This window comes from Rhea pennata, chromosome Z (assembly GCF_028389875.1).
Source record: "Rhea pennata isolate bPtePen1 chromosome Z, bPtePen1.pri, whole genome shotgun sequence".
Classification (NCBI taxonomy): domain Eukaryota; kingdom Metazoa; phylum Chordata; class Aves; order Rheiformes; family Rheidae; genus Rhea; species Rhea pennata.
The window spans coordinates 47,652,782-47,677,142 of NC_084702.1; the positions used below are offsets into that span (position 1 = coordinate 47,652,782).

The 24,361-nt window shown below is 36.4% G+C and overlaps 1 protein-coding gene across 1 annotated transcript in view; it reads left to right on the forward strand.

Annotated features, from left to right (window-relative positions):
* The window catches only part of ELL2 (elongation factor for RNA polymerase II 2), a 50,750-nt gene extending 27,103 nt beyond the window's left edge, over positions 1–23,647 (forward strand). Inside the window, exons 3-12 of the mRNA XM_062599441.1 lie at positions 1,071–1,192; positions 4,537–4,700; positions 7,501–7,760; positions 10,620–10,744; positions 10,887–10,980; positions 12,769–13,348; positions 15,386–15,452; positions 18,929–19,100; positions 20,107–20,151; positions 20,288–23,647. Coding sequence (XP_062455425.1) covers positions 1,071–1,192; positions 4,537–4,700; positions 7,501–7,760; positions 10,620–10,744; positions 10,887–10,980; positions 12,769–13,348; positions 15,386–15,452; positions 18,929–19,100; positions 20,107–20,151; positions 20,288–20,404 — 1,746 coding nt within the window. The 3' untranslated portion in view covers positions 20,405–23,647. The remainder of the gene's footprint in view (positions 1–1,070; positions 1,193–4,536; positions 4,701–7,500; positions 7,761–10,619; positions 10,745–10,886; positions 10,981–12,768; positions 13,349–15,385; positions 15,453–18,928; positions 19,101–20,106; positions 20,152–20,287) is intronic.
* The last annotated feature ends 714 nt before the right edge of the window (positions 23,648–24,361 follow it).

A 24,361-nucleotide genomic window follows, 5' to 3' on the forward strand; every position in this document is an offset into this window, starting at 1 on the left:
CTCTGCCAGTACTGATAATTTAAAGTATAAGTAGTAGTAGAATTTCCTAGTTTTATATTACTATTTTATGCAAATTACATTTATGAAGATGGGCCGATTTAACAAGCAGCAAGTTGAGAAGGATTTGTAAGTATTGAATACTGCTTATAAACATCTTCCTTTATGCAGTGCATTTCCTAATCCATTAGAAGTTCAAGCAAAATTTGAAGTAATAGCTTTTTAGACTTACTGCAAGCTGATTTTTACCATCAGAATACAGTAGTTGGATGGCAGTAGTTTATGTGCTTCAGTATTACTTTTGTAAAGCAGCACATTGACATTGGTACTTTCAATAAGCATTTTAATTATTTCTCATAATTTACATTTTCAGGCTCCAGTAGAATATAGTATATCCTGTACTAAATGATCTATGCTACCAAGGAAAGCAACTTTTGTTACATCTGACTAAATGTACCAAAAACTGTATACGTATCACTTTTACATAAATAATTTGATCTAGAGGTGAGCAAAAGAAAAGATTTTAATGCTTGTTGGGATTCATCACTTATGTTTTAGTAAGTTTTAGTCTTGTAACTTGGTTCTGATCTCTTTCTTCCATTCCTTTTTTCTTCTTTTGTCGTGTAATAGGGTTCTGTATGAACTTCATTAGGACTGAATATATTAAAAAGTCAAGGAAATATCCCATAGGTTCTGTGTGAATTGCCCTAATCTGTCTTGTTAGCTGAACTTCAGTTCATTTGATTACACTCAGGCACTTGCGTTTAAAGTTGAGTACATTAATGTTATTTCCACTAAGTTTGAAAGGATTGTTTGCTGCTTTAAGAAATGCTCTGCTGAATTAGACCCTGAATAACTGCAGCTTTTCTAGTATGGTTGCAAGTGTAAGACATAGGCAGTGTGAAGAATTATGCCAAAGCAGAATTTATAATATGACTAAAATCACGTAAAAACTGTCTTCTAAACACATTTTATCATTTAAAATTAAATCTCCAGAAGACTTACAATTCTAGTTTATTATAAGCAAAGGAGTGTAGTCTGAAGTTTTTACATAAACTTTTTTCTCATTTTAGCTTGTTAAAATTCCCAAAGTTGATCTCCCAAATGAAGTACATAATTTTAACTTCTACTTGTCAAATGTTGGCAAAGATAATCCTCAGGGAAGCTTTGACTGTGTCCAGCAAACAGTCTCAAGGTAAGTCTTACTTAACGTTTTCTTTCATAGCAAATTTAAGTAGATTCTGTGGCTTTGAACATATAGTGGAAAGGTTTACCAGAAGCGTGTTCTTAGTGATGAGCTGCAGTAGAAAATTAATTCCAAGCAATAGCATGATTTTTTGCTAATTATAAATACTTGCTTTTACATAGAACTCTTTTTGGTTCTGCTTTTTTTTTTAAAAAAGTAACCTTTTGAGTCCTCTCTCACCTCTTGATGCTATTTTTAAAAGTATTTGGAGTGAAGCATCGTCCAAGGTAAACCAAATCTATTCTATGACCGTGTGTAAATATCATTATAGTTGGCAGCAGGCTAACGTGCCAGCCATGATGGAAAGTTGTCTTATTTTAAGAACCACATAAATCAAGAACCTCATCCATAATTGCATGACTGTCGTGTTTCAGAACCCAAATGCAATACAACAGTGCCTTGTCCTGGTTCATTTGAATTAGTAACAAAGTGAACAGTGTTAATGCCTACCTATTAGGCAAGAGAGTACCATGCTTTCACAATAAGTTTACTTCAGCTCCTGTAGTATGATATTTACCCCTAATGTGGATGGAGTTGGGTGCTGTAGAACAACTGTCTATCCCACTTGATCAGTAGCAAGCTGCAGCCAGGTTTTATGTATTAATCTGGGAAACTAATATCAAACAGCTATGTCTTATGCATATCTGAAAGATGCTGTTGAGGTCTTTGGTCACAGGAGAGCTGCTGCTCTCATTCTTGAAATAGGAATTTATCTAGTTGGAGAATTTTGAGAGCAGTAAGAGAATGAGTTGATTTAATAGCTCTCTGCTGCCTAAGGCAAGGAAGTCTCTGAATATCCTCATCTTCCTACTTTTCTTGCATCAGCTCACTTCTTCTATAATACAGCCTTTTTGTGAACTGACTTAACTGATAGAGGTGGCAAAAATCTGAATGTTTCTGTGCCAGATTAGGATATTTTGGGGTTAATAGTGGGAATTAAACTATCTGAAAGGGGTCAGACTGCTGAGGCTGGCACAAAGTAAGGAGCCAGAGTGCATGTAGAAGGTGAGAGAAGGTCCTGCTTCCTCCCTGTCTTGATGAAGCAGTCCCAAAGGCCTGCTGCAGCAGCTAGTGTACTGGAACTCCTGCAAACTCCCTGTCAGAAAACCTTTAAGTGGCCTTCAAGAGAACCATTGTGTAAGATGACTTGTTCTTCTCAGAGAAATGGCATAAGCTGCCACATGTGGACAAGCCTGATGTATAGGGGTACTCAAGTCTGACTCAAGTGTTTCACTGAACTTTGATGCACACTTTCTTTTTTGGGAAGTAGTTTCTTTAGTTAAGCTAAACTGAATTCACTGTGTAAGTGACATTAAAATTAAGTCTATTCTCTGAAGAAAATACCTATGTAGTTTTAATGTGAGTTTACTAATCTACTTCAAAATCTAATTCAGACTAGCCTCTGTAGTCAATTCTCTGTACAAAGTGTTTGCAAAGATAATGTAAGACTTCTGTGGTATTATAAGCTTACAGAATCATAAACGGGTCAAGGAAGACCTCTGGAGGCCGTCTGGTCCAATTTTCTGCTCAAGGCAGGTCTAGTCTCAAAATTGTCAAGGTCTTGACCAGTCAAGTTTTTAAAATCCCTACACCAAGGAGGGAGATTACACAACCTCCCTGGTCAGTGCTTAGCTGCTCCCATAGTAAAAAAACTGTCTCACTTGCATCTGAGCTTTATCTGCCTTACTCACACTCATGTCTATGAATGTGATCTGGGTATTGGGGCGAGTTGGTTTAGGAGCTAATCCATGCTGTAGACTTTGCCAGTGGGGCTCTTTTTTCTCCTGCAGCTTCACTTGGGGTCTGAGCACTGTGATCTTGGAAGTGATACCATGCCACATGTAGTTGAGTGATGTACAATGCTTAAATGCTAGCTGATCTTTAAAATGTTGAATTTGAATGAAGTATTAAGACAGCAGCATTTAAGGAACTGGGTAATGGGTAGAACTTGTCTTTTGTGTAAACAGGTAAACAGTATGATTTGAGGGCAAGAAATAATACCTGATAGCCTCCATTTAGACAAATCCTTGTTGTAAATTCTTCGCAGTATAAAGGTTTGGCTTTCTGACTTTCAGAAATAACCTGGTGAGAAAATAGATGCCAAATCTTCCTAAACCTTTCTTTTTGGAACCCTAACTGGAGAGTTTTAGAGTTATTAAAAATGCTTCAGATTAGCTAAATCTGTTATCCTTTCTCTGATCGGAGTTATTTGGATGTTGCAATGGCAAGCGCAGCACTAAAGATTTGTTGCGGCTGTAATACTTGAGCCAGTTTAAATGAAGTCATTGTTCGACCGCTCAACGTGCTCTCTTGGCTGAGTATAGACATGCATTGTGCTATAACAATGTATGTAAAACTGACCCAGGGGAAATGAGGGCACGAAATTCTGGGGAGAAATCCCCTCTCTGGTTCAGTAAAACACAAACCCTCACCTTTTGGGAACTTCGGTCAGCAACTCTGTCCATGAACCACTGCTGGTATCTGCTGCCTGTATGAATGCAAAGTATTCCTTGACCCTTAGGAACCATATTCTTTAAGAAACTTCGGAAATCTAGTTCCTGTATTGACTCTGTCAAAGAGATGCTGCATCTGCCCTTGAATTCTTTCCAGTTGGGGGGAGAGGGGAAAGGGGGAATTAAGTGTCTCTTATTAAATATAAATCCCCACAACAACAGATAGATTAACCATAAACATTCTTCAGTGCTCTCAAATGTACAAAACAAGCAAAGAGAAAATAGAGCCTTTTTGACAGAAAGAAACATGAAGAGAAACTCTGGATGGCAAAGTAACAACTAAAAATTGCATTTTGTAGGGTGACTGATTAACCTTCAACTTCTTAAGGACTTGAACATTTGTAAGTGAGACAGACTACCTTTTGAGAAGCAGAGGAAGCATGTGACTTTCAAATGTTCAGTTCATTGAGAACTGAACATTATTTGAAAAACCCTTAAGGCATAATGTGTGTACAGTTAGGATACCAATATAACTACTTCCGTTGAGATGTAACTTTTATTGCAGGAGTTATCAGTACTGTACAGCTACTAATGCTATCATGAAGTTGCTATGCATATCTGTTTGAGAAAGTTGTGTTGAGAGGTAAAATAAATACAGTTCGAGTGTTCATGTAGAGAAGTTCTGAAACATTTGAAATATATTTACATGTTCACTAGCAGTCAAGAATTAAAAAACACTTCTCTGCCTGTTAAGACAGGCTTTAAAGTTTCTAATGCAACCACACTTCCAAGCTTGAAACAGTGCTTGGCCTCAATTATTTTTTTTCAATGTTCTTGTAGTTCTGGAGCCTCGCAACTCAGTTGCCTGGGATTTATACAGGATAAAATTACAGTATGTGCAACAAATGATTCCTATCAGATGACCAGAGAGCGCATGACCCAAGCAGAAGAGGAATCGCGCAATCGAAGTGCAAAGGTTATTAAACCTGGTGGACCATTTGTAGGTATGGTTGTATTTCATTTTCTAATAGATAGCTCTAGGTTTTTTCAAATTTAGTAATTAATCTCGTCCGCTTCTTGTTGGCAAAGTTACACATTCACAGATCTCAAGTTTAGGTAGCTCACCTTTACGTTATAGATTGTCTCCTGTCATTCCATTCAGATGTAACTTTTTTTCCCTGAAAGTCTGCCAGTCTTTTCTTTTTTATTCCCATAGTACTTGGCTCTTGGAAACTTTGTCCACTGACTTGAGTTTTTAACTTCCTGTACGCTTAAATTCTCTTTATAGCTGATGTTTTTGTAACAATACTTCTCAATACTTAAATATTATGCTAAACATTACCTTAACTTGTATCCTAAAAAAATTAATATCGGGAAATTCTCATATATGTATATACAAGCTTAATAATTGGAGAAAAACTTTGCTTTTCACGCATGCTAATGCTTATGCTAATTAGAATTTATTTAACAAGACTTGTTTTTAACAATTGTTTGGTGTTTAGCCTCATAACTTCATCATCAATAAGCAACCGTTACTGTGGGATTAATACCATTTTTAATAAGAAGGTTAAGTAATGTTGGAGTCTTTCTGAGGATTTTGTAGTTTTCTGGAAAACAAAATGTTTAGGTGACACTGTTACTGAAGTGTTCAGTGTACTGAACAGTTGGAGTCTAAAGTAAATTGGAAATAGACCCAAGGTGAGGACTGCACATTACAGGCGGTGGCAGTCCTGCCCGCAGTACTGAGCTCTATGCTGTACAGGACTTGACGCTCGCTCTGACTTGCAGAAAGTGTAAAGGCTAGACAGTTTCTGTCCTCTCGGGCAAAACCAAAGGTGACCTGGTCAAAGGCACTTCTTGCTGTCTGCTCCAGAGTTGGGTGAGTCCTTTGCTGTTTGTTCTATACAGCAGACTCTTACGTTCGTTAGTCTTTAATGTACAAGCAGGCTTTCACTTACAGCTTTAACTTTAGGGCCTCTGCCAGCATGAATGTTCATGCCAGTGATGTTGCAATGCTTGCTCAATATGCCCTCTCTTGTTGCAGGGCATTTTAAGTAGGCATCTTTGTGGCTTTTTGGAATACAACACTAAATGTTGGTGACCTTGGCACTAACGGGATTTGTTAATGTTAGGATGTGAAATCAGATTTGCTTCCCATGTGTTATCTACACTGGTCTTCAATAGAATTTTAAGATCTACCACTATTTTAAAACTTGAGCGGGGGTAATCACTTGTCTGTTCTATTTTACGTGTAAATCATTACATAATGCTCAGTGGTTGCTTAAATAGAACTTAAGTGAATATATTAAAGAAATAAGGTTTAAACACGAACAGTAACACTATGCAGACTTCTGGGATATTTTGTTTCAGACTGGCATAGAGGAAGCTCTGATACAAGACAGGTTAGTTGTCCTAAGGGCATGCAAGGGATACTTCAATGTTTTACTGTGTTTAATACAGTATAAATTAGGAACTGGTGTTAACTATGTTTAAGTTTTCGCTATGTTTTAAGTTAACTTAAAACAAGTGATTTACAGACATGACAGTGTAAGTTGTGTTCAAACACTTACTTATCAGTTTTGCCTGTGTGTGTGTTTGTCTAAATAGAATTTAACTTGTCAAAATATTTGTAATTCATTCAGTTAAACAACTGGCAAGTTCATACTGTGCTAAAAATGTAACCATGCATGTGTACATGATTAGGTTTGTTCTTGAAAACCAGAAGGGCAAGGTCCAGGCAACATGTGTTCCCCTAAGAAAGGTTATGAAGATTTGGTCTGCACTGCAAAATGAAACAGACTTTTACTATTCCTGGGGATAACAATGCAATTGCAGCTCAGTCGTATGTGTATTGCTTCCAAAAATTCCTTAATTTCAAGCCTGTTTGATAGAGGTAGAGCTTCAGATTTTTTCATACACATTCATTAGCTTGTGATGTGCAAAACATAGCAGTTGCTAGTTTGAAAAAATGCCAACTTGTCTCACCTCTGTTGGATTGGGAGTAATTTTCACTGCAATCATTTTCTTTAATGTTTTGATAAACTTGTTCTGCACTGTAGCAAGTGCCATTAGAAATAGCTAGCAGTGTAGAGAAGTTGTGACTTTTTCCAGAAAACTTAAATTTAAGGTAGACATTATTTGTTTTGGATGTGTTGTTTACAGAGTTGTTCTTCTAGTTTAGGGACACAGCTTTTTATAGAGTCTGAATCAAAATGCTGTGCAGGCTTTGTTGTAAAACCTCTCAGAACTTGGTCCTAAGAATTGTTAAATTATTGATGCATTGTTTCTGATGAATTTCATGCCATGTATATGGGTGTATTAAGTAGTAGAGCTGAAAATTTCAGTTTGAAACATGGAGCAAATTGTAACTTGGGTGATGAATATCAAGTTCTGTTTTTGTTCTGCTTTTTAAGCAGTGATGTGATTGTATAGACTTCGGCTCTGTAGACATTAATGGGGAACTTTTAATTAAATAGCTTTGCTTCATACTCTAGAGTATTCTTTTTCTGAAGGTAGTCTGATTTTGGAAGTATTCAGGATTTGAGACTCTAAACTGAAAAAAAAAAAAGAATTATATGAAGATATTAGTAAAATCTTCCTACAAATATTGCTCATTTGCTTTTTTTTAATATTGGGTATGTCCGAGGTAATTCCTAGCTTGAGACATCTTTACTGTCTCAATATGCTGATAGGTCTTGATGTTAAAATGCGGATTAAATACAGCTTCTACAATTTATCTGGTTTAGTAATGTAACATTACCTTCCTTGTTTCTTGCTGACCTCTCATGTCACTTTTAACCTTAGGAAAAAGAGTACAGATAAGAAAAGCACCGCAAAGCATTCCAGATGCTGTGCCTGAGAGGAAGAGGTCAACACCTATGAACCCAGCCAATACGATACGGAAGACTCATATAAATAACACCGTTTCTCAGCGACCATACAGGGACAGGGTGATTCACTTGCTTGCACTGAAGACTTACAAGAAACCAGAGTTGCTTGCTCGCTTACAGAGAGATGGTGTTAACCAAAAAGACAAGAATTCCCTTGCAGCTATCCTTCAACAGGTGAGACCATAGAGTTCTTGCCAGCTTTTTCTTCCTCTGCTGTTCTTCTAATCATAACTTTGAGGTATGTTGCTCCTGTATTTAAACTAGAAAATGACAAACACCTTGTATGATATTCTTCTCATTTAAGTTTTTCCTTATCAGCTTTGACCTGCAGTTTTGAGGCATTTGTATGAAGTGAGGGAAGAAAGGAAAGGGTTTTTTTGTTTCTTTTTTTAATAACCTTTGGCATCTTTTTGTAAGAATATCAGACAGTAACTATGTTTAGCTTTGCTCCTAATGCCTTTTTCCAGTCTTTTTGTTACTTAGGACTGCTTAATGAGTGACCGTAGTTTATCTCAGTTGTTTAAAACAATTCGTCATGGTGTTTTATATTTCTTATCATGTCTTTATTGGGTGGGGGGAAGTTTGGTAATTAAATAGATTGGTATTTCATTTGAATGAAAGGCTATATATATGCATATATATATATACACATATATATATATATATATGAAAGCTATTTCAGCCTAACAGTAAATGAAAAATTAGTAGTCAGTTTTTCTGAGCATAGGTTTTCTTCGCTGTCGTGTGAATTTTGTCTTTCTCTTGCTTGGAAGCTTTTCTTTTTATTAATTAGCTTTTCCAGTGAGGTAATTCTGCTTTGAGTTAAGTGCCATTAATATTTATCATGGTCATCAAAATTTTCGGTAAGTTTGTAGTATTACATAGGTGAAACTCTTAAACTCTGTATTCAAGAGTACCATATTTAGTTTTCTACTAAAACTCTGAGAAGGCTTGTTAAGATATAAGATTGTGGCTGCTCCCTTATTTCTTAATGCTACCTGTTTCCAGGTACTGCAGCTGAATTACACATGTATTAATATTTAATGTAGGAATAATTCCTGTTCATCTAATCAAATCCTTTAAAAACAACTAAAGCAAGTAAAACTCAACGTTTTTACAGTTTTGGTTAATCTGGCATAAATTTTAAATCATTGCTTGAATATATTTACCATTGTTTGAAGTTTGCCTAGTGCCATGGTAATTTGTTTGACCTTGAAGGTATTTGCAGTTCAGTGGAAGACATGTTTTTGCATGAATTGAAATACTCAATTTATACTTTATATTGATGAGAATATTTTAAAAGTTCAGTTCTCTGGAGGATGCAAAAAATTTTCCTGTGTCCCGTTATTCTTGGCAATGTTTAAGAAAACTATCTTGGAACCTTTTTCCAGTGTGCAGCGCAAAGTACCTGGACTCGCACTGGTGCAAAGGTACTTACTTTGCATTTGGAAATTAACAGGATGGCTACAGTACAACAGCATTGCAGTCTTTTAGTTCATTGGTGAAATGGTCAAGCACTATACCATGAAAAGTCATGCTTACGTTTCTTTCATAATCAGCTTTTCTGTAGAAATCTAGAGAGTGGAGCCTAAACTTGTTAAGCTCTAATATGCATAGATGTGCCTCTCTGGGAATACTGCTTTAACTCTGTTTTTAACAAATTGCTGTTTCTGGGTATCTTGTATCTGCTTGTCTGCAGTGTCAAAGAATAAAATTAAAATCAGCTCTGAGAATGTCAGAAAATACATCAGAAGATAAAGCATGCTTTAATCTACTAGCACATGTTGAAATCCTCCTTTGAGCACCTACATCTACATTTCAAGCAAATATTTTGGAGGGGGGAAATAGTCAAAGCTACACAAAGCAGTGGTTTTGTGTTGACAAGTAATCGAGCATTTTATCCAGGGTAAACAGACGTGGACTATTTCACTCCCAGGTTTTCTCTGAAACTCTGAGCAGGTCTTGGATGAGGAAGTCTAAAACAACATATCAGGTGTCAATGGTCATAAGATTTTACTAGCTTATTTTAACATTTGGGTTTACTGATCTTTAGGAAAATACAAAACCATTTAACTATCAGAGGTACAGCAATGCGTGCACATAACCATCTCATTTGATACGCTATCATGAACACTGCATGTGCAAATAAAGAATGGATCTGGGCTTGTACATCTCTTAACTGTTTTAGCACTAAATTTTGTATTCAAAACAGTTTGTTAGGTATATGAGTGGAATTACTTTTTTCATCAGTTGATCTTTGATATGGCTTAAAACTAATGAGCTGGATGAATAATTTGTCATTATTCTAGAAGAAAAAGTTTAATGCTAGTTAAGTAATCGCTTAAGACTTTCACTAGAAAACTATAGTTTCTTGTGGCACCTCATGCATTGCATGTACTGAACTTCATGAATCAAGTCACTTCAGAAAGAAAAGTCATTTATTTATCGAAACAAATGATGACAAAGATGCTGTTGTTTGTAGTACAGCAATTAGTATGATGATGGAAAGCATACATTGTTCCAAGAATAGTTTGTGCTCTGGAATCATTTATGATAGAATATCCTGTTTACCCAGTATACCTGTATGAAACAAAAGAACGGGACGCATCCTGCTGAAATTAAACAAAACTGAATTTGTATTTGGAAGTATGTATTTGGCCATCTCAACATAATTAGTGCAGTGAAAACTGAAAATTTTGGTGTAGTTTGTCTTGATTCTTAATACTGTGTTAAAGATAAGAAGATACAGTTATGCAGTGCAGAGAGCTCTTTCACAGAATATATTTCGTATATACACAGTAATTTTGAATTCACTTAAATTTTTAGATCCAAAGTTGACTATATTTTAAGAATTGTGCCTATTAGGTGAGAACTACCATGATAAAAACAATCTAAAACCTGGAAAACTGTTGCTTGTTCTTGTTTTCACCTTATGTGTAGCTCTCCAGTATTAATCTTACTGCTGTAGTTTGTGAGTATAGAAATGTATTTGAGAATAATAGACCTACTTGCTTTTCAAATGTCTGCTTGTAGGTAGCCAACTTGAATCCCAAGGATAACTCCTACACTCTGAAGGATTACGTGTTTAAAGAGATTCAGAAAGACTGGCCTGGATACAATGAAATAGATAAACAGTCATTGGAGTTAATACTTGCTCGGTAAGTTCAGTTTTCAGGGGAAGGAAGGTAGCAATCTCTAAAACATGTCATCTGGAAAATGAGTGTATGTCTTCCCAAATAATGAAAAAAAATGACACAGACATTTTTGCCTTGTAACCTGAAATGTGGGTAATCCTTACAGAAAAGTAAATTCATCTCAGAATGCCACCAGCAGCAGTCATATGGACTCTTCAGTAACTTCTAATAAAGATGCTGCATCAACTTCTCCTTCCCAGGTATTTAATTTGTGGCTTTTTTAACATTACTTAGTGTATTAAGGTTTAACGCACTTTATATTGGTGTAAAATCTGCGGTGTGAGGCAGTAATACCATCTGTAACATAAGAAAAATTGAAACATTACTTCTAATTGGATGATTACTTTTTTTAAACGGCTGCACTGTGGAAGGCTTTAAAAACTTACGGTCACGCAGTCTAAGGACTACTATATTTAAACAGTGTTTCAGAATATTTACTAAAACTTTCAGAAAAATGATTCCGGTGTAGGAAGTATTTTGTAAATACGCATACAGCTTCTGACAGTGACTGTTTCTGTAATGCTTGAGCAGCTAACATGTCGACCTAGAATGTAACTATGAATAATATGTTGACCTTACTGAAGCTTAAACTCACCCACAGAAGCTTAACTTCTTAGTTACTCGTTACTTTTACACAATCTTTTGCTTTCTGGTTAAATACTTCAGATTGTTTTGTATTGCCAAATGACTTGTTTATCTTTGTGTACAGGAAGCTCTAAAGACGAGAGATACGTATTTTTGTTATACCATTACGTGCATTCAAGGTTCTTTGTGACATGTTAGTTTTAATGTGTCAAATATGCACAAGCACTCTTGTGCTTCTTTAAAGCACTGTCTAAACACAAAATTCAGAGTAAGCAACAAATGACAGTAGCATTCTTCTCCTTTGAGATATTGGTGGAATATTTGTTTTTCTGTAGGTGTTATTTAAATTCCTTTATGATTCTGTGTAGCCTAGGTGTTAAGACATCTGAGTCAATGGTTAGTACCTCAGTCTTCCCTCCGGCTTTTCAGACTTAAAAGGCTTATGTATGTCCTCTTTCCCTATCAATAAAGCAGGACAATACCAACTTCTTAAAAGGAGCTTGAAAACCTTCAAAACCTTCACACAGAAGGCATTACTTTGAGAAAAAGTGTCATTGATACTTCCTGTGACTAAACTTGCACATCAGTAAATGTAATTGAAATTTGAAGGTAGTGGGGGACATGAGCTTGTCTGTATAGAATGATGAACTAGTAAGTACTGAAAATATCTTACCCTTAAGGTATTTCTGTTATAAAAAAAAAAAAAAAAAAAGTGGGGAGGGGGTGTCACATTCTTACTTCTTGCTAATTTACTGCCTGTTAAACAGTGAAATGGTGCAAGACTCAGGGACCTCTTCACATTTACTTTCCTATACACAGAATCTGGAATTATTTCAGCTGAGTAGTATAAAGCTGTGCCTGGCACTTCTGGTCAAAGCTGCTGCTTTGTACATCAACGTAAGCAGTATATGCTTGTTAAACAAGAGGACACAAACTAGCTTTTCATCTGGAAAAAAGCTAGAACCACAACTGTAGCAAAACCCGTGTTTTTACCTACTTTCTGCTCTGCACTTTACGTGTTCTGATAAGTGCACAGTGTCACGTGCTATTTAGAACTGCTTTAATAAATAACGTCATTTTGTAGCAGCAAATGTTTATTCTTGCCAGATGTATCCATACTGAAATTGATACCTAAACAATACTGACTTGATCTTATTTTAGTGAAGGCTTTGATAGAGGATCTGAGTGGAGCATCTTTCTCCCAAAAGCCTTAGCTGTAGATCTGAAGAACTTGCCACATCATAAGAAGTTAAAAACTAAATATGAAATAAGGCATGTATTTAGCTGCAATATTTTTTCCACTCTTTATTTTTAACTAAGAAAGATGGTTTCAATAATTATACTGTTTGGAAATGTACCTTTCAGCATCGAAGCAAAACTAATGTTATTTTTTTTTTTTACAGAAACGGCTTTTGGATTCCGATTTTATTGATCCGTTAATGAATAAAAAACCAAGGATATCTCACCTTACCAATCGAGTTCAGCCAACATTCAACGGTCACTTGCCTGCCTCCAGTGAGAAAGCTGCTGCAGCCCCCCCGCCGCCACCTCCCCCTGCAGCTGCTGCTACTCCTACTCCTGCACCGCTTCCCTCCACTCACCTTCCTGTTTCAAACCCTCCTCAGACTGTAAACTCTAACTCCAACTCCCCCAGCACTCCTGAAGGCCGGGGGACTCAAGATCTGCCTGTAGACAGCTTTAGTCAGAATGGCAGCAGCATCTATGAGGACCAGCAAGAAAAATATACCTCTAGGACTCCTTTGGAAATCCCAGCATCCACTGCAGCTCAGTTAGAGTGTCCAAAGTCCGCAGACGAGAAGCATTCAGTGTTGCACAAAAAATCCAAGAAGAAAGCAAAAAAGCATAAGGAGAAGGACCAAATCAAAAAACACGATATTGTGAGTGTGGACGAAAAGGAGAAAGACCTTAGGAAAGAAGAAACTGCCAAGCTGAAAAGCTCCTCCAGTTTGGGGTCAAGTGAAGGTATTAACATGTTGATTTTTCTACCATATAACATGGGTAACTCCTACAATTTGATCAGTGAAGCCAGGGACTGGAAATGGGAATGATCTAGTTCTCCCTTACTGTAGTTAAGTTACTTATTATTACACTTATATTATGGTGAAGTTAGGAAACAATTATTTGTCTGCCATTGTACTATATTATAACTATTGTTATATATATATATATATATTTTTTTTTTAATTTGAACTTGTTCTCCTGGAACTGTAGCTAAAATTAGACTCATTTTTGTAAATTCTTACTCCATACCACACAGTAAGAACAAAACATTAGAACAAAGAAATACTAAATGGGTTGCTATTGGATACTAATTATCTAAAAGGGAGGGCTAGATACTAGAAAAACGTAAGTAATGGATTTTTTTTTTCCATGATTTCCATTAAATTGGTAGCTCCCTGAAACTTGCTCTGTTTCTTAAATCAGCACGTTTTAATTACACTCAAATTACATGATTAAAAGCTTGGCACACATTGTTATTTACGTATTTTTTGAAACACGTGGAACAGATGCAAGCATATTTCACATATGCAAATGTTCATGGTACTCTGCCTTTAGGACATAAATTGGCATATATGGTTTACTAGAGTTGTAGTTTGGACAGTGCTGTAAACTCTCTTCTGTCTTGGCTACAAAATTAAAAAAAAAAAAAGTAAAAATATATAACAACCTTTAAAATGCCATTGCAGAGCTAAATGGAAACTCACAAGTTATCTTTCATTTCTTTTCTTTTTTAAAAAAAAATAATAGGGCAGAAGTTGATTCCTTTGTTAAACTTGCCTGTTGTGTTTTAGAGGTTTGGCTAAGAACCTGGAAGTCAGCCTTTACCTACAACAGTCCCAGGGCTTATTTAGAGTACATAGGGTGCTTTGAGATAGTCTTTTCACATTTATCCTGCATGTGTTACACAGTGTTCACATGCAGCCTGGGATTGTCTTGAAAATATTCACGCTGAACTTACAAGCCTGAGAACTTTTCTCTAGAGGCCACTAACAAAATTCTGAAGTAGGGGGGAATCAATCTTATGGTTCAGGCTGGTGCATATGTTGAAGTTCCTAAGTGTACCAAGTCATTCAAACAAATAATACTTGCATTTCTGTAAAGGAAATGTTCACAGCAAAACCATATTCATGTAAGTTCTACTGCATATATGTACAGCAAACAGTTGTTTATCTCTCAGAAATTTTGTTCTCACTTCCGCCTTTTATACCATGTAATGCTTTTATTATTAAAAGCAAAAGAATTGAGTAGAACATAGATGAGGCTCAAATAGCTTAGATTGGTAAGGATGTTTGAGCTTCAGCAGAAATACTGTTTAAACAATGGCAATGTAAGATAACATAAAGGGTTGTCAGGCTTTTTACAACATCACAACAAACCCTAAATCAAAAATAGCAATGTATTAGTAAGATATTAACATTTCTTCCTGTTCCAGGTAGCTTTTCCTTATAGTAGCTACAACTTATTTATCAAAAAGATAAGTGGTTCTAAAAATATTATTTTAAACGGAGGGATTAGGGGTTAAGTGTAGTGCAACTCAAAGGGCAATTTACAAGTGCAGAAAACTATCAAACCTATCAAAAACATCACCTGAAAAGAACTTAAGCTTTCTACCCCGTTTGTGGCAGTGCTCTGGAACCTGGACGTTGATGATATACATCAAGCTGTCTTAAGTTGTGCAGCTACGTCTGCTGCTGCATAACTTGAATTACTGTGCAGATGCCATGTCAGGTCTTGAAATAAGAAAGGTTGACCTTGAGTTAATAGTGTCACCTGTAGACTAAAGTAGCTGAGCTCTGCTTTAAACTCTAGGACTGCCTGCTATGGGGAAGGCAACGTGAGCCCTATTAAATTGTAGAGCTTATTCTCAGTAATCTACTATGAGAATAGAACTAAAGGATTTTTTCAGCCCATCAGATGGTATTGTTTGGCTATATTAAATCCATCTCATGAATGTCATGAAATCATTTATCATGAATGTGACACTTTGCTTTTCTGTAGGAGTTAAAGAAACTTGCACTGCCTCCACGGATCCTCCTTCATCAAGTGAACTACCAGACTACTTCATGTGAGTAAAATAATAATAAAGCATCTCTAATAATTCATTGAAGCAGTTGAAAAACAAATCATCTATAAAAACTTGTTTAGCTCTAGAATTGAAAAATTTGTCAAAATATCTCTCTAGAGTATTGATAAGTTCCTTTAATGTTAAATCAACCAGAAGACTTATTTGAGTACCTGTAAGTTTTGAGCTCTCAGGTGTTCCTTAATTATCTTGAGTAAAAAGCATTAAACCCAAGATTTTTTATATAGTTCAGAAGAAGACTTAAATCATTTAATCTCATCCTCTTTCTTCATAATAGCAAAATAGAAAAGGAATATCAACATGTGCTGCTTTCTTTCTAGAGATGAGACAACACAGGAGGAAAGCTTGATGTTAAAATACTGAATATGTGAAGTTCAGGCATCTTTTCTCTGTTTTCCCTGCTTAGAGCATCTAACTTGGGAAGGTGGGAGGGGAAGATAGCAAACTCTGAGGTTCGGCATTATGAAGTATACATAATAAAGTAGAAGGAGTTAACTATATAAACGGCCGCTGCTGAACTTGCAGTGGCCGTTGTACAGCACAAAATACCCCATTTTGCTATACAATTGCGGACCAAGGAGGTAGGGAAATCTCAGCTCAGATCTTACATTTTAGCTTCTTAATGACAATTAAAGATAAAAATGCATTGAACTTTTATGTGAAATATGTATCTACAGTGACTGGGGTGTTAAAGTAGATAAACTTTAAAAATATAAATAAATAAAATACTTGCTAGCAAGTTTAATTCTATCTCCTTAACCAGTCGTCACACACAAGATTAATGTGTGCAAAAGTTAAATTTTACCTGTTAAAAGGAATTTTCAACTATTGTTGCAGTAAGACAAATAGTAAAGAATGAAATAGCTCTAATAGCCAAATCATTTGATTGTCTAAATATTTTTATTGTATAATATTAAAGATCATTTTTATCAGAAGGATTACTTTCTTACTATTGTAAAACTGCACAGAGAAATAGCTTCTGCAAATAACCAGTGCATGGAGTTTTTCCACTGTTTTATTGATGGCCTTTATTTATTTTAAAGTCAAATGGTTACTGTGCAATTGTTGGAAGGGCTTTGATCACTACAACCTGAATTTCTAACAAAATACTGTGTGGGTGAGGAAAGGTGTCCAAACCTCTTTCCTCAGCTGGAAGGATGAGTTTGAGAGGATTGGGGCGGCTGCTGCAGTGCTCCGAGCTGAATGAGCGACACGATCTGTCACCGGTGGCACCTGCGGCGTTCTAGCAGCGCGATTACGGGGCGTCAGCTGCGGCGGCGGTGCTGGGCCCTTGTTGTCACACTTGCAATGCAGACGGGGAGAGACTGCTGTCCCTGTCTGTTAAAATGCTGCAAAGTGCCTGGATCTCCAGCTCCTGTCAGAGGAAAAGATCAGTTATACTCGGAACAATGTCAGCAGCATTAAATAAGTGTGTTGAGGCCTCCCTATGTCCAAGCACTTTAACTTTGTGGTGTATCTTCTGTTGCATTAAAGCAGGCAACACAGTAATGCCCTGCATCGTATTTAATACAGTAAGTGTACTTCATGGAAAGACCTGAAAATAAGTCTAGTTCTGCAGGGAAGCAGTTTAACACTTAATGTATTGGGCTGAGGATTCAAACCTAGATTTAATTCTGAGCCTCTGCTGGGTGAGTAAACAGATTCAGCTATTTGCTGGCTGCTGCTTCCTATGTTGAGAGCTGTGACAGTGACCTTTTCAAAATCCTTTTAAATCCTTTCTCATCTTCTCAGAAGGAGTAAAGTATATGATTATTTGATACAAATTATTAGCAATGCTATTGGCATCCAATTTGATTATTAAAACAGGAAAAAAATCTTCGCGGGTAGGGTTTTATGAAGTTGGTTTAGTTCTGACTGGGGATTAGGAACTTTAATGATAGAATTTCCTGTGAAAGGACCTAGCTTTGGAATAATCTTCCAGATAAGCTAGTAGCCTTGGTGTCCTGGAAAGAAATTAAAGTTTCTGTTTCAAAAATCTACTTGATCAGTACAGAAATACTAAAATGTGAAAGCATCCACAATGTGGTCCAGTTCAAACGACCATAAGAGTTTATTCTAACTTTTCTGCCTGTCTCTAAGTACTGTATAATTCATGAGTGTAATCATGGCTTTAATACAAAGATTCTTTCTATCTTAAGATAAAGGTTATGATAGCAAGGTAACTTAAACTTTTTAAGAAAACTTAAAGCAAAAGCTATAAAAAAAAAAAAGTTCAGTTTTTCCTCCTTTCACTCTCTCTCCTCTGTCTGCACACTTAAATTGAACTGTTTTTGTGAGGCACTTATGCCCTTTTCTAGGGCTGTGTTGCTGTAGTGTTTTTTGCCCATGTGATGTACCTCTTTGTAGGCAAATATTTCACACTATCACTTCACTGGTTTCACCTGAAAAGTTGAAGGGCATCTTTAGTTTTATTTAAGCAACTGTATAACTACTAATCAGGTGCATCTGGACTAGGCTGTACATCACTGCTAGAAGCTGTCATCTGTGTTAGTACAGAGTTTCAATTTGTTTGATTTCTGCCCCCCCTCCCCCAGCATATTAAAATTAATCAAAGGGTGGTTTGAAGAACTCATCCCCTTAGGAAGGTGTTTGTGTCATCCAAAGAGAGTTAGTTCTTCAGGCTTGAAGGACCTAAAGTCCTGACGTCCTTCTGTATTGGTGTGGCTGGAAGAAAACAAAACAAAAAGGCCAAGGTTGTATCTATTACTTGCACTGCTACCTTATCTTGGATTTGTATAATGAGCTTGTTATATCCTCTTATGCTTGTTTGGCAGAGATAAGAATGAGGAAAGTGTGTCAATGGCATCGGTGACTTCAAGCGTCTATGTCGTATTTCCCTAAAGAGGGGATGTTACCTTTTTTTTTCCCCCAAGTTCTAGACTTACCTTGCAATTTGCTGTATTCCAAGTATAATAGGAGAATTGAACTTCTGTTTACCAAAATAATTAGTATTGTCAATAGCCATTATTTCTGTTAGTGGCACAAATCCAGAAAAAAAATAAACTGCATCCCAGTTCATAAATTCAGTCTCTTCCAAAAATGCAACAAAATGAATTTTCAAAAGGAAGTAAGACTATTAGTCTGGTTCTGTGAAGGGATAGATTATAATCAGAGTTTCTCATCTCACTTAGGTTGATGCATTAATTAGTCTTTCTAAGTTTGAATGATTTTGTTATGTAATTGTGCTACAGTTTGCACAACTTCTGCATGAAACCTCTAAAAACTAACATACTACCAAGTCATTACCATAAAAATACAGTAGATTTTTGTGAAGATCGTTACGTAAATAAGCTCTCTTGGATCATATGCACATACATGTAGAAAAGCCAAGTCAAATAGTTAACTGACTTAAAAGCTAGCCTTGGTGTCTGTTTGATATTAACTAGTTATGAGATGTTCTTGGTGTAAAAATTCAAGTTGTACATTTTTTTTATCAGAAAATACATAGCTATAGTCTCATATGAGCAACGCCAGAGTTACAAGGATGACTTCAATGCAGAGTATGATGAGTACAGAAATTTACATGCTCGGATGGAGAATGTCACTAGGAGATTCATGAAACTTGATGCACAGCGGAAACTACTTTCTCCAGGATCCAAGGAATATCAGGTAAAGAAGAATAAATCTTGTCCAAATGTCTGCATTTTCAGCATGTACAGATGCTTCAGCATATAAATCTATGACATTGTATTGAAATGGTTTTACAAGACTTAAGTTGAATGTCTATAATCACTTAAGTGGAGTTACCAGATTACCTCAGGCTGTGAAGAATATTTGGCAGTATCCTGGTGAGGTAAAGAGTGCCAAGGCGGGGGGAGGGAAGCACATGGAATTAGATGACCATAATCCTAAGGCTTTCCTGAAATGCCATTCCCCTTGATTTTAACAGATACTATACACTTAACTAGACCTAGATTCACAAATGTTGTCGGCTCCTGGATGGCTGGCCAAATCCTAGTTGAACGTCTTAGCAAAGTGTTTTTAAAACCTGATATTTCTGCTTTCAAGCCTAGATTCCTAGTATTGGGACAAATAATTCCAAGTGTTCAGTACTAGAATTCTTCAATTCTGTGAACGTACTGTGGATTGTTGGCAGTATCTGACTCTTGTAATTTTTTGGACGCATCCTTTTCCGCTCACAAATTTTTGCCGAGTTTAAAATCCTAGATACTGTACAGTCTGGCAAATGAGAGAACCCTTGAGAACTCCCCTACAGTTAGTGATCCCACAATGGCAGTGACAAGATACATATCTAAGCTGCTGATGGTTACTCATCCGCTCTGACCCTACAAGGGCTGTTTTTTTTTTTTTTTTTTAGCTTGTCAAAAATCCTACAAGAAGTTTAGTCCTTAATTCAAGACTCCACCCACTACTAAGCCAACTGAATGCAAGCATTTTACAGTGGCATTAAAGTCGCTTCGTAAGGGACAATGTTGTTTTCATTGCTTATTTACAGGTTTAGTTGCAGTGCTTTACAGCAGGAATGGTGGCTTATGAGTAAGAAAATGTGTTTAGTAAAACGTCTTTCTTTTTTAAGATTTTAAAGGAGAGTTGTGTTTTGTAGTAGTAGTGTAATGTTCTTCATATTGTTTTCATTTTTTTCTTTTCCTTGAAGATACTTCACGAGGAAGTCCTAGAAGAGTATCGAAAGATAAAACAGGTATGTGCAACAACTTGATCTGTGGGTGGTGGAAAGAACTGAGTCTGGCTTGAGGCCATTTTTTAAGCAATGGACATGGAAAAATTAAACAGTGTAGAAATATTTCCATGCCCTAATTTTCTTTTTATCTTTACAGTCTAGCCCCAACTACCACGAAGAGAAGTATAGATGTGAATATCTTCATAACAAGCTGGCTCATATTAAAAGACTAATAGGTGAATTTGACCAACGGCAAGCAGAGTCATGGCACTAGTCTTCTGCTTGGACCAGGAGATGTGAATGAACCTAAGCTTATTTATTTAAAATTCCAAATGAGTTGCTCTAAGATTCTAAAAAGATTAAACTTTTGCATTACAAAAGTTTCAGTATTAGCAGACTTGAGTTACTATTTTTGTTGTTGTTGATGTTGCTTATATGCATATTTGAAGCTGCTTTTTTCTGGTCCCTTCTTTTCTTCAAGACTTATGTTTGTCCATGGAAATCATTTTATCAGTAGACACTGGGGATCCAGTACATCTACTTTGAAGTTGTGCACATTTTAAGAAAATATTGTAGCAAATTGAAATGCTTTTGGATAAATATAAGGCTGTTTTCTGACCTTTCTTGTTAATGCAAACTCTTTGCCTTAAATGGTAGAAGGTTTAGAAATTTGCACAAAAATTAAAAAAAAAAAAACAACATTGTTTTGGAGGGTTAAAAGAGGCATGTATATAAATGCTATATACAGCCCATCTTTGTTACAACAGAAACTTACCCTGCAACTTAAACCCCCCATTGCAATGATTGCCTTAAGGTGTTTGCTTGTGTATATTTAGTGTAGTTAAATTATTAGCTACACAGCTTCCCGCTTTACTGAAGCGCCTGGGAAGCACCACGTGGCCTACCAGTGTCTGAAAGTGTGTGCTTGTACTGTATGCGTGCAAGAATGTGTGGGTGTGAGCATGCATGAAGGGGGAAGGAAAAAAAGCTGCTACTCTTAAGTAGGCCAAACGCTCAGGTTAAAACAACTGATGAGTGTTGCTGTTGGTTTTTCCTGTAAAATTGCTACTTCTATTGTGGAAGATGAGAGCATTTCCATTTCAATAGTTTGTCAGCTTTATTAATGTTGGAAATTGATACTTTACAAAATTAAACAGATATATAGTTTTTGGGCAAGATTATAAAATTAAACATGTAGGTTACCTATTTATATACTGCTATAAAGTATTTTTTGAAGAGAGATATGCAAAGAAGCTATTGCCTACATGAAATGTATATTTAAAGATTTTTGTCCTGGGTGCCAGGAGTATAACAAAGAACAGATGTATTTAACTATAAAATACTGTGATCACCAAACAGCACAAACTTTCATTTCATGCAGTTTTTTGGTTTAATTTGATTTAAACCATTGCTTACTTTATCATGTGGAAACACAGGTTATTTGGTCAAAATTAAGCAAAATCTTTGTTTGTCTTGTTGTATTTGTCTTTTCAAAGTGCTGCCAATTGAAAAGGGAAGCATTATGTTTACAAATCTGATTTTGGAATGTTTGCCAAAATTTTGGTAGTATCTCTAATAAACTTTGTCTCCAGCATCAAAAAACTGTTGTGTATCACTGTAAACCAGAAAATGTTGAGAACTGCCAGAAAACATGCATTCAGGTGAATGGGAGCATTGGAATTTTCACCTTAAATTTGTGTTCAGACATGTTACGCTCATGAAGATGAAATAACATGCAAAGCATATCACAACACACTGTGCATTATAACTATGTGTTATTACTTATTTGAGACCAAGCTGATTTTTTGGATCCCGTAGATTAATTATTACAGTTGTTTTAATCTTTACATTTCAGATAGTAAAACAATGAAAAGATTTCTTGCTTCCCATTGACACTTGCATGCATGTGGATTCAAGACTGAATTCAAGCCAGAGTGTGTACACACAGCAATGCCCAAGTAAAAGCACAGGAGTTACTAACTTTGCAGTTCTAGTACAGCTGCACTGGATGGTTAGCTTTCAATCTTAAAGTGGCTGTCAAGGTTAAAATAATGTGAAGTTCCTGATTTTTGGGATCAATTTAGGCAGCAAGTGTTCTTTTAGCTAGACTATATGCACCAATCTGATGTTGGCTGCCATAATGGACACACAATGCTGCTGCAACTGTGTAAATGTGTTGTTACCATTCAAAGTGCTGTCACTGTATAACTGAGACCTGGTGCAGTTAACTAGTTTTTTTTTTTTTAACTTGTGTGGAAAGGTGACCTGTACTGGCATGCATCTTCTGGTTTACAGGCTGTGTATCTGTTGCAGCTGGAGGCTAATACTACTTCAGAGGTCCAGCACTGCCTAGCGTCATGAGACCTGACAAGCTACTGTAAAGGCCTTAATTGAAGATTTTGCCCATTTGCATTGAGCATTTCTTAAGCCTTGCAAGTATACGTAGCAGCCTATCAATTGCAAAGTAGTGCTGTAAGTCTACATATCTACTGTTTCCCTTGAGTTGACATTCCTGTTCATCAAATGTTGTTGAGAGCCCATAAGCAGGGCCTCAAAACTGTATTGCCTTTCCTGTAAAACTGGCCTACTCACTCATAGAAACAAACATTGCAGATGGTGGCATCTTGGCTTGGGTTACACTACTATAAATCTGAAACAAAAGATTGATGTAGAGAAGGGGCAACGGTGCACGTCTCCTTTATGGAAACTGTGGATCTCACTGCAGTTGGGGGTAAAAAAAAACAAAAGGGAGGCAATAGCCCTTTCCAGTTGGCTTAAAAAGAAAAATAATCATAGGCTAGGAGGATTGGTTTCCAATTTTATTATAGTTTAGGGGAGGAAAACCTGTGCTCAAAGTAAAAAAAAAAAATTCTTAATTGTAGATATGCTCTCAAGTGTCACTTAAAGCAGCTCACTGTTGACTGCTTTTAAGTCTTCAGTTGACCTTGTCAGTTATCAAAAAAGGAAAAAAAAATCTTTTGGAAGTGTTTTGTAAGAACACAGAGAAGTGTTGGAGGCAAGTTACCTAAACAGGATTTAAACAAAAGTTGGATTTAAGTGTTGATATTGTAACTTTGCTCATTCCATTAGCTTTTTTTTTTTTTTTTAATAGTAATATTACAACCAGTCTTTCTGAATATGTAAATGTTGATTCATGCTGAGACCTATGGCTACTTTGAAGTATAATTCTTTTCATACGTTTTAATATAACTTGTTTGTGTACCTGAAGGGGGAGGGGTGTGGCCAGCAATTCCATAACCTTCTTTCTTTTAGGGAAGGGTATGAAAGTGAGTAAAGAAGGACAATATTTGGGAATGTGAAGGCTTAAAACAGGGCTGTGAATCCCCCTTTCTGACTGGGAGACTATTTTAAAAATTTTTAATTTTTTTTTCCATACAAACTGTATTAAAAAATCTGTAAGTGAAACATCCTGGGGCGTTTTGTTAATGAACACTTGAGCCATTGTTGCCCCTCTGTTCTACATCAATTTAAGTTCAATAAAATGTTAACTTTGCAATCGTGAGACTTTGGGTGTTTTCTTTTTTGGCAGTGGGAAGGGGGTACTCCTGCATCTTCGCAGTGAAGCACTAGTGCTGCTGTTAGGACTACTCACAGCCTTACCCTTGAAGCGTAAGGTGATTTCTGAGCAGAGTACAAGGTGTACCTCGTACACCTCATGGTGGACAGTCCCATGATGGTATGCTACAGTATTTTATGAAGGGGACACCACTACAGTGCAGAAGTGCTGCTCTCAAGCTGAGATAGCAAAATGAGGAAAAAACGAGGAATGATTAAAAAGTGCCTCAGTGCATTTAATTTATCTTGTCAGTGAACAGAAGGTAATTTGTTCCAGGCTATTATTTGACTGAAAACATGCTGCTTTAGTTAGTTAGAACTCTAAACTAAATACATCTATATATTTTTTCCTACAGGTTGTCCTCTCTTTCTACCCAACCAGTCTATTTTTTCTGCTTGCAGTTTAATATCCTACCTCCTTCATTTCCCTTTCTCATGTTGACAAGGGACCTGTGCTCCTTATCTTCTGCTGCTGAGACTGATTTCTAACCTAAAATCAAATGTTCATATGTATGTGAGGTGTTGCTCCTCTCTCCCCCCCCCCCAGTGTTTTTTAAATTTTAGATTTACTTAACTTCTGGCTCTACTTCCCTATTACAAAGCACAGGATAGAGTTCTGGCAAAACACTTTGAAATCCAGCAAACTTATTATCTG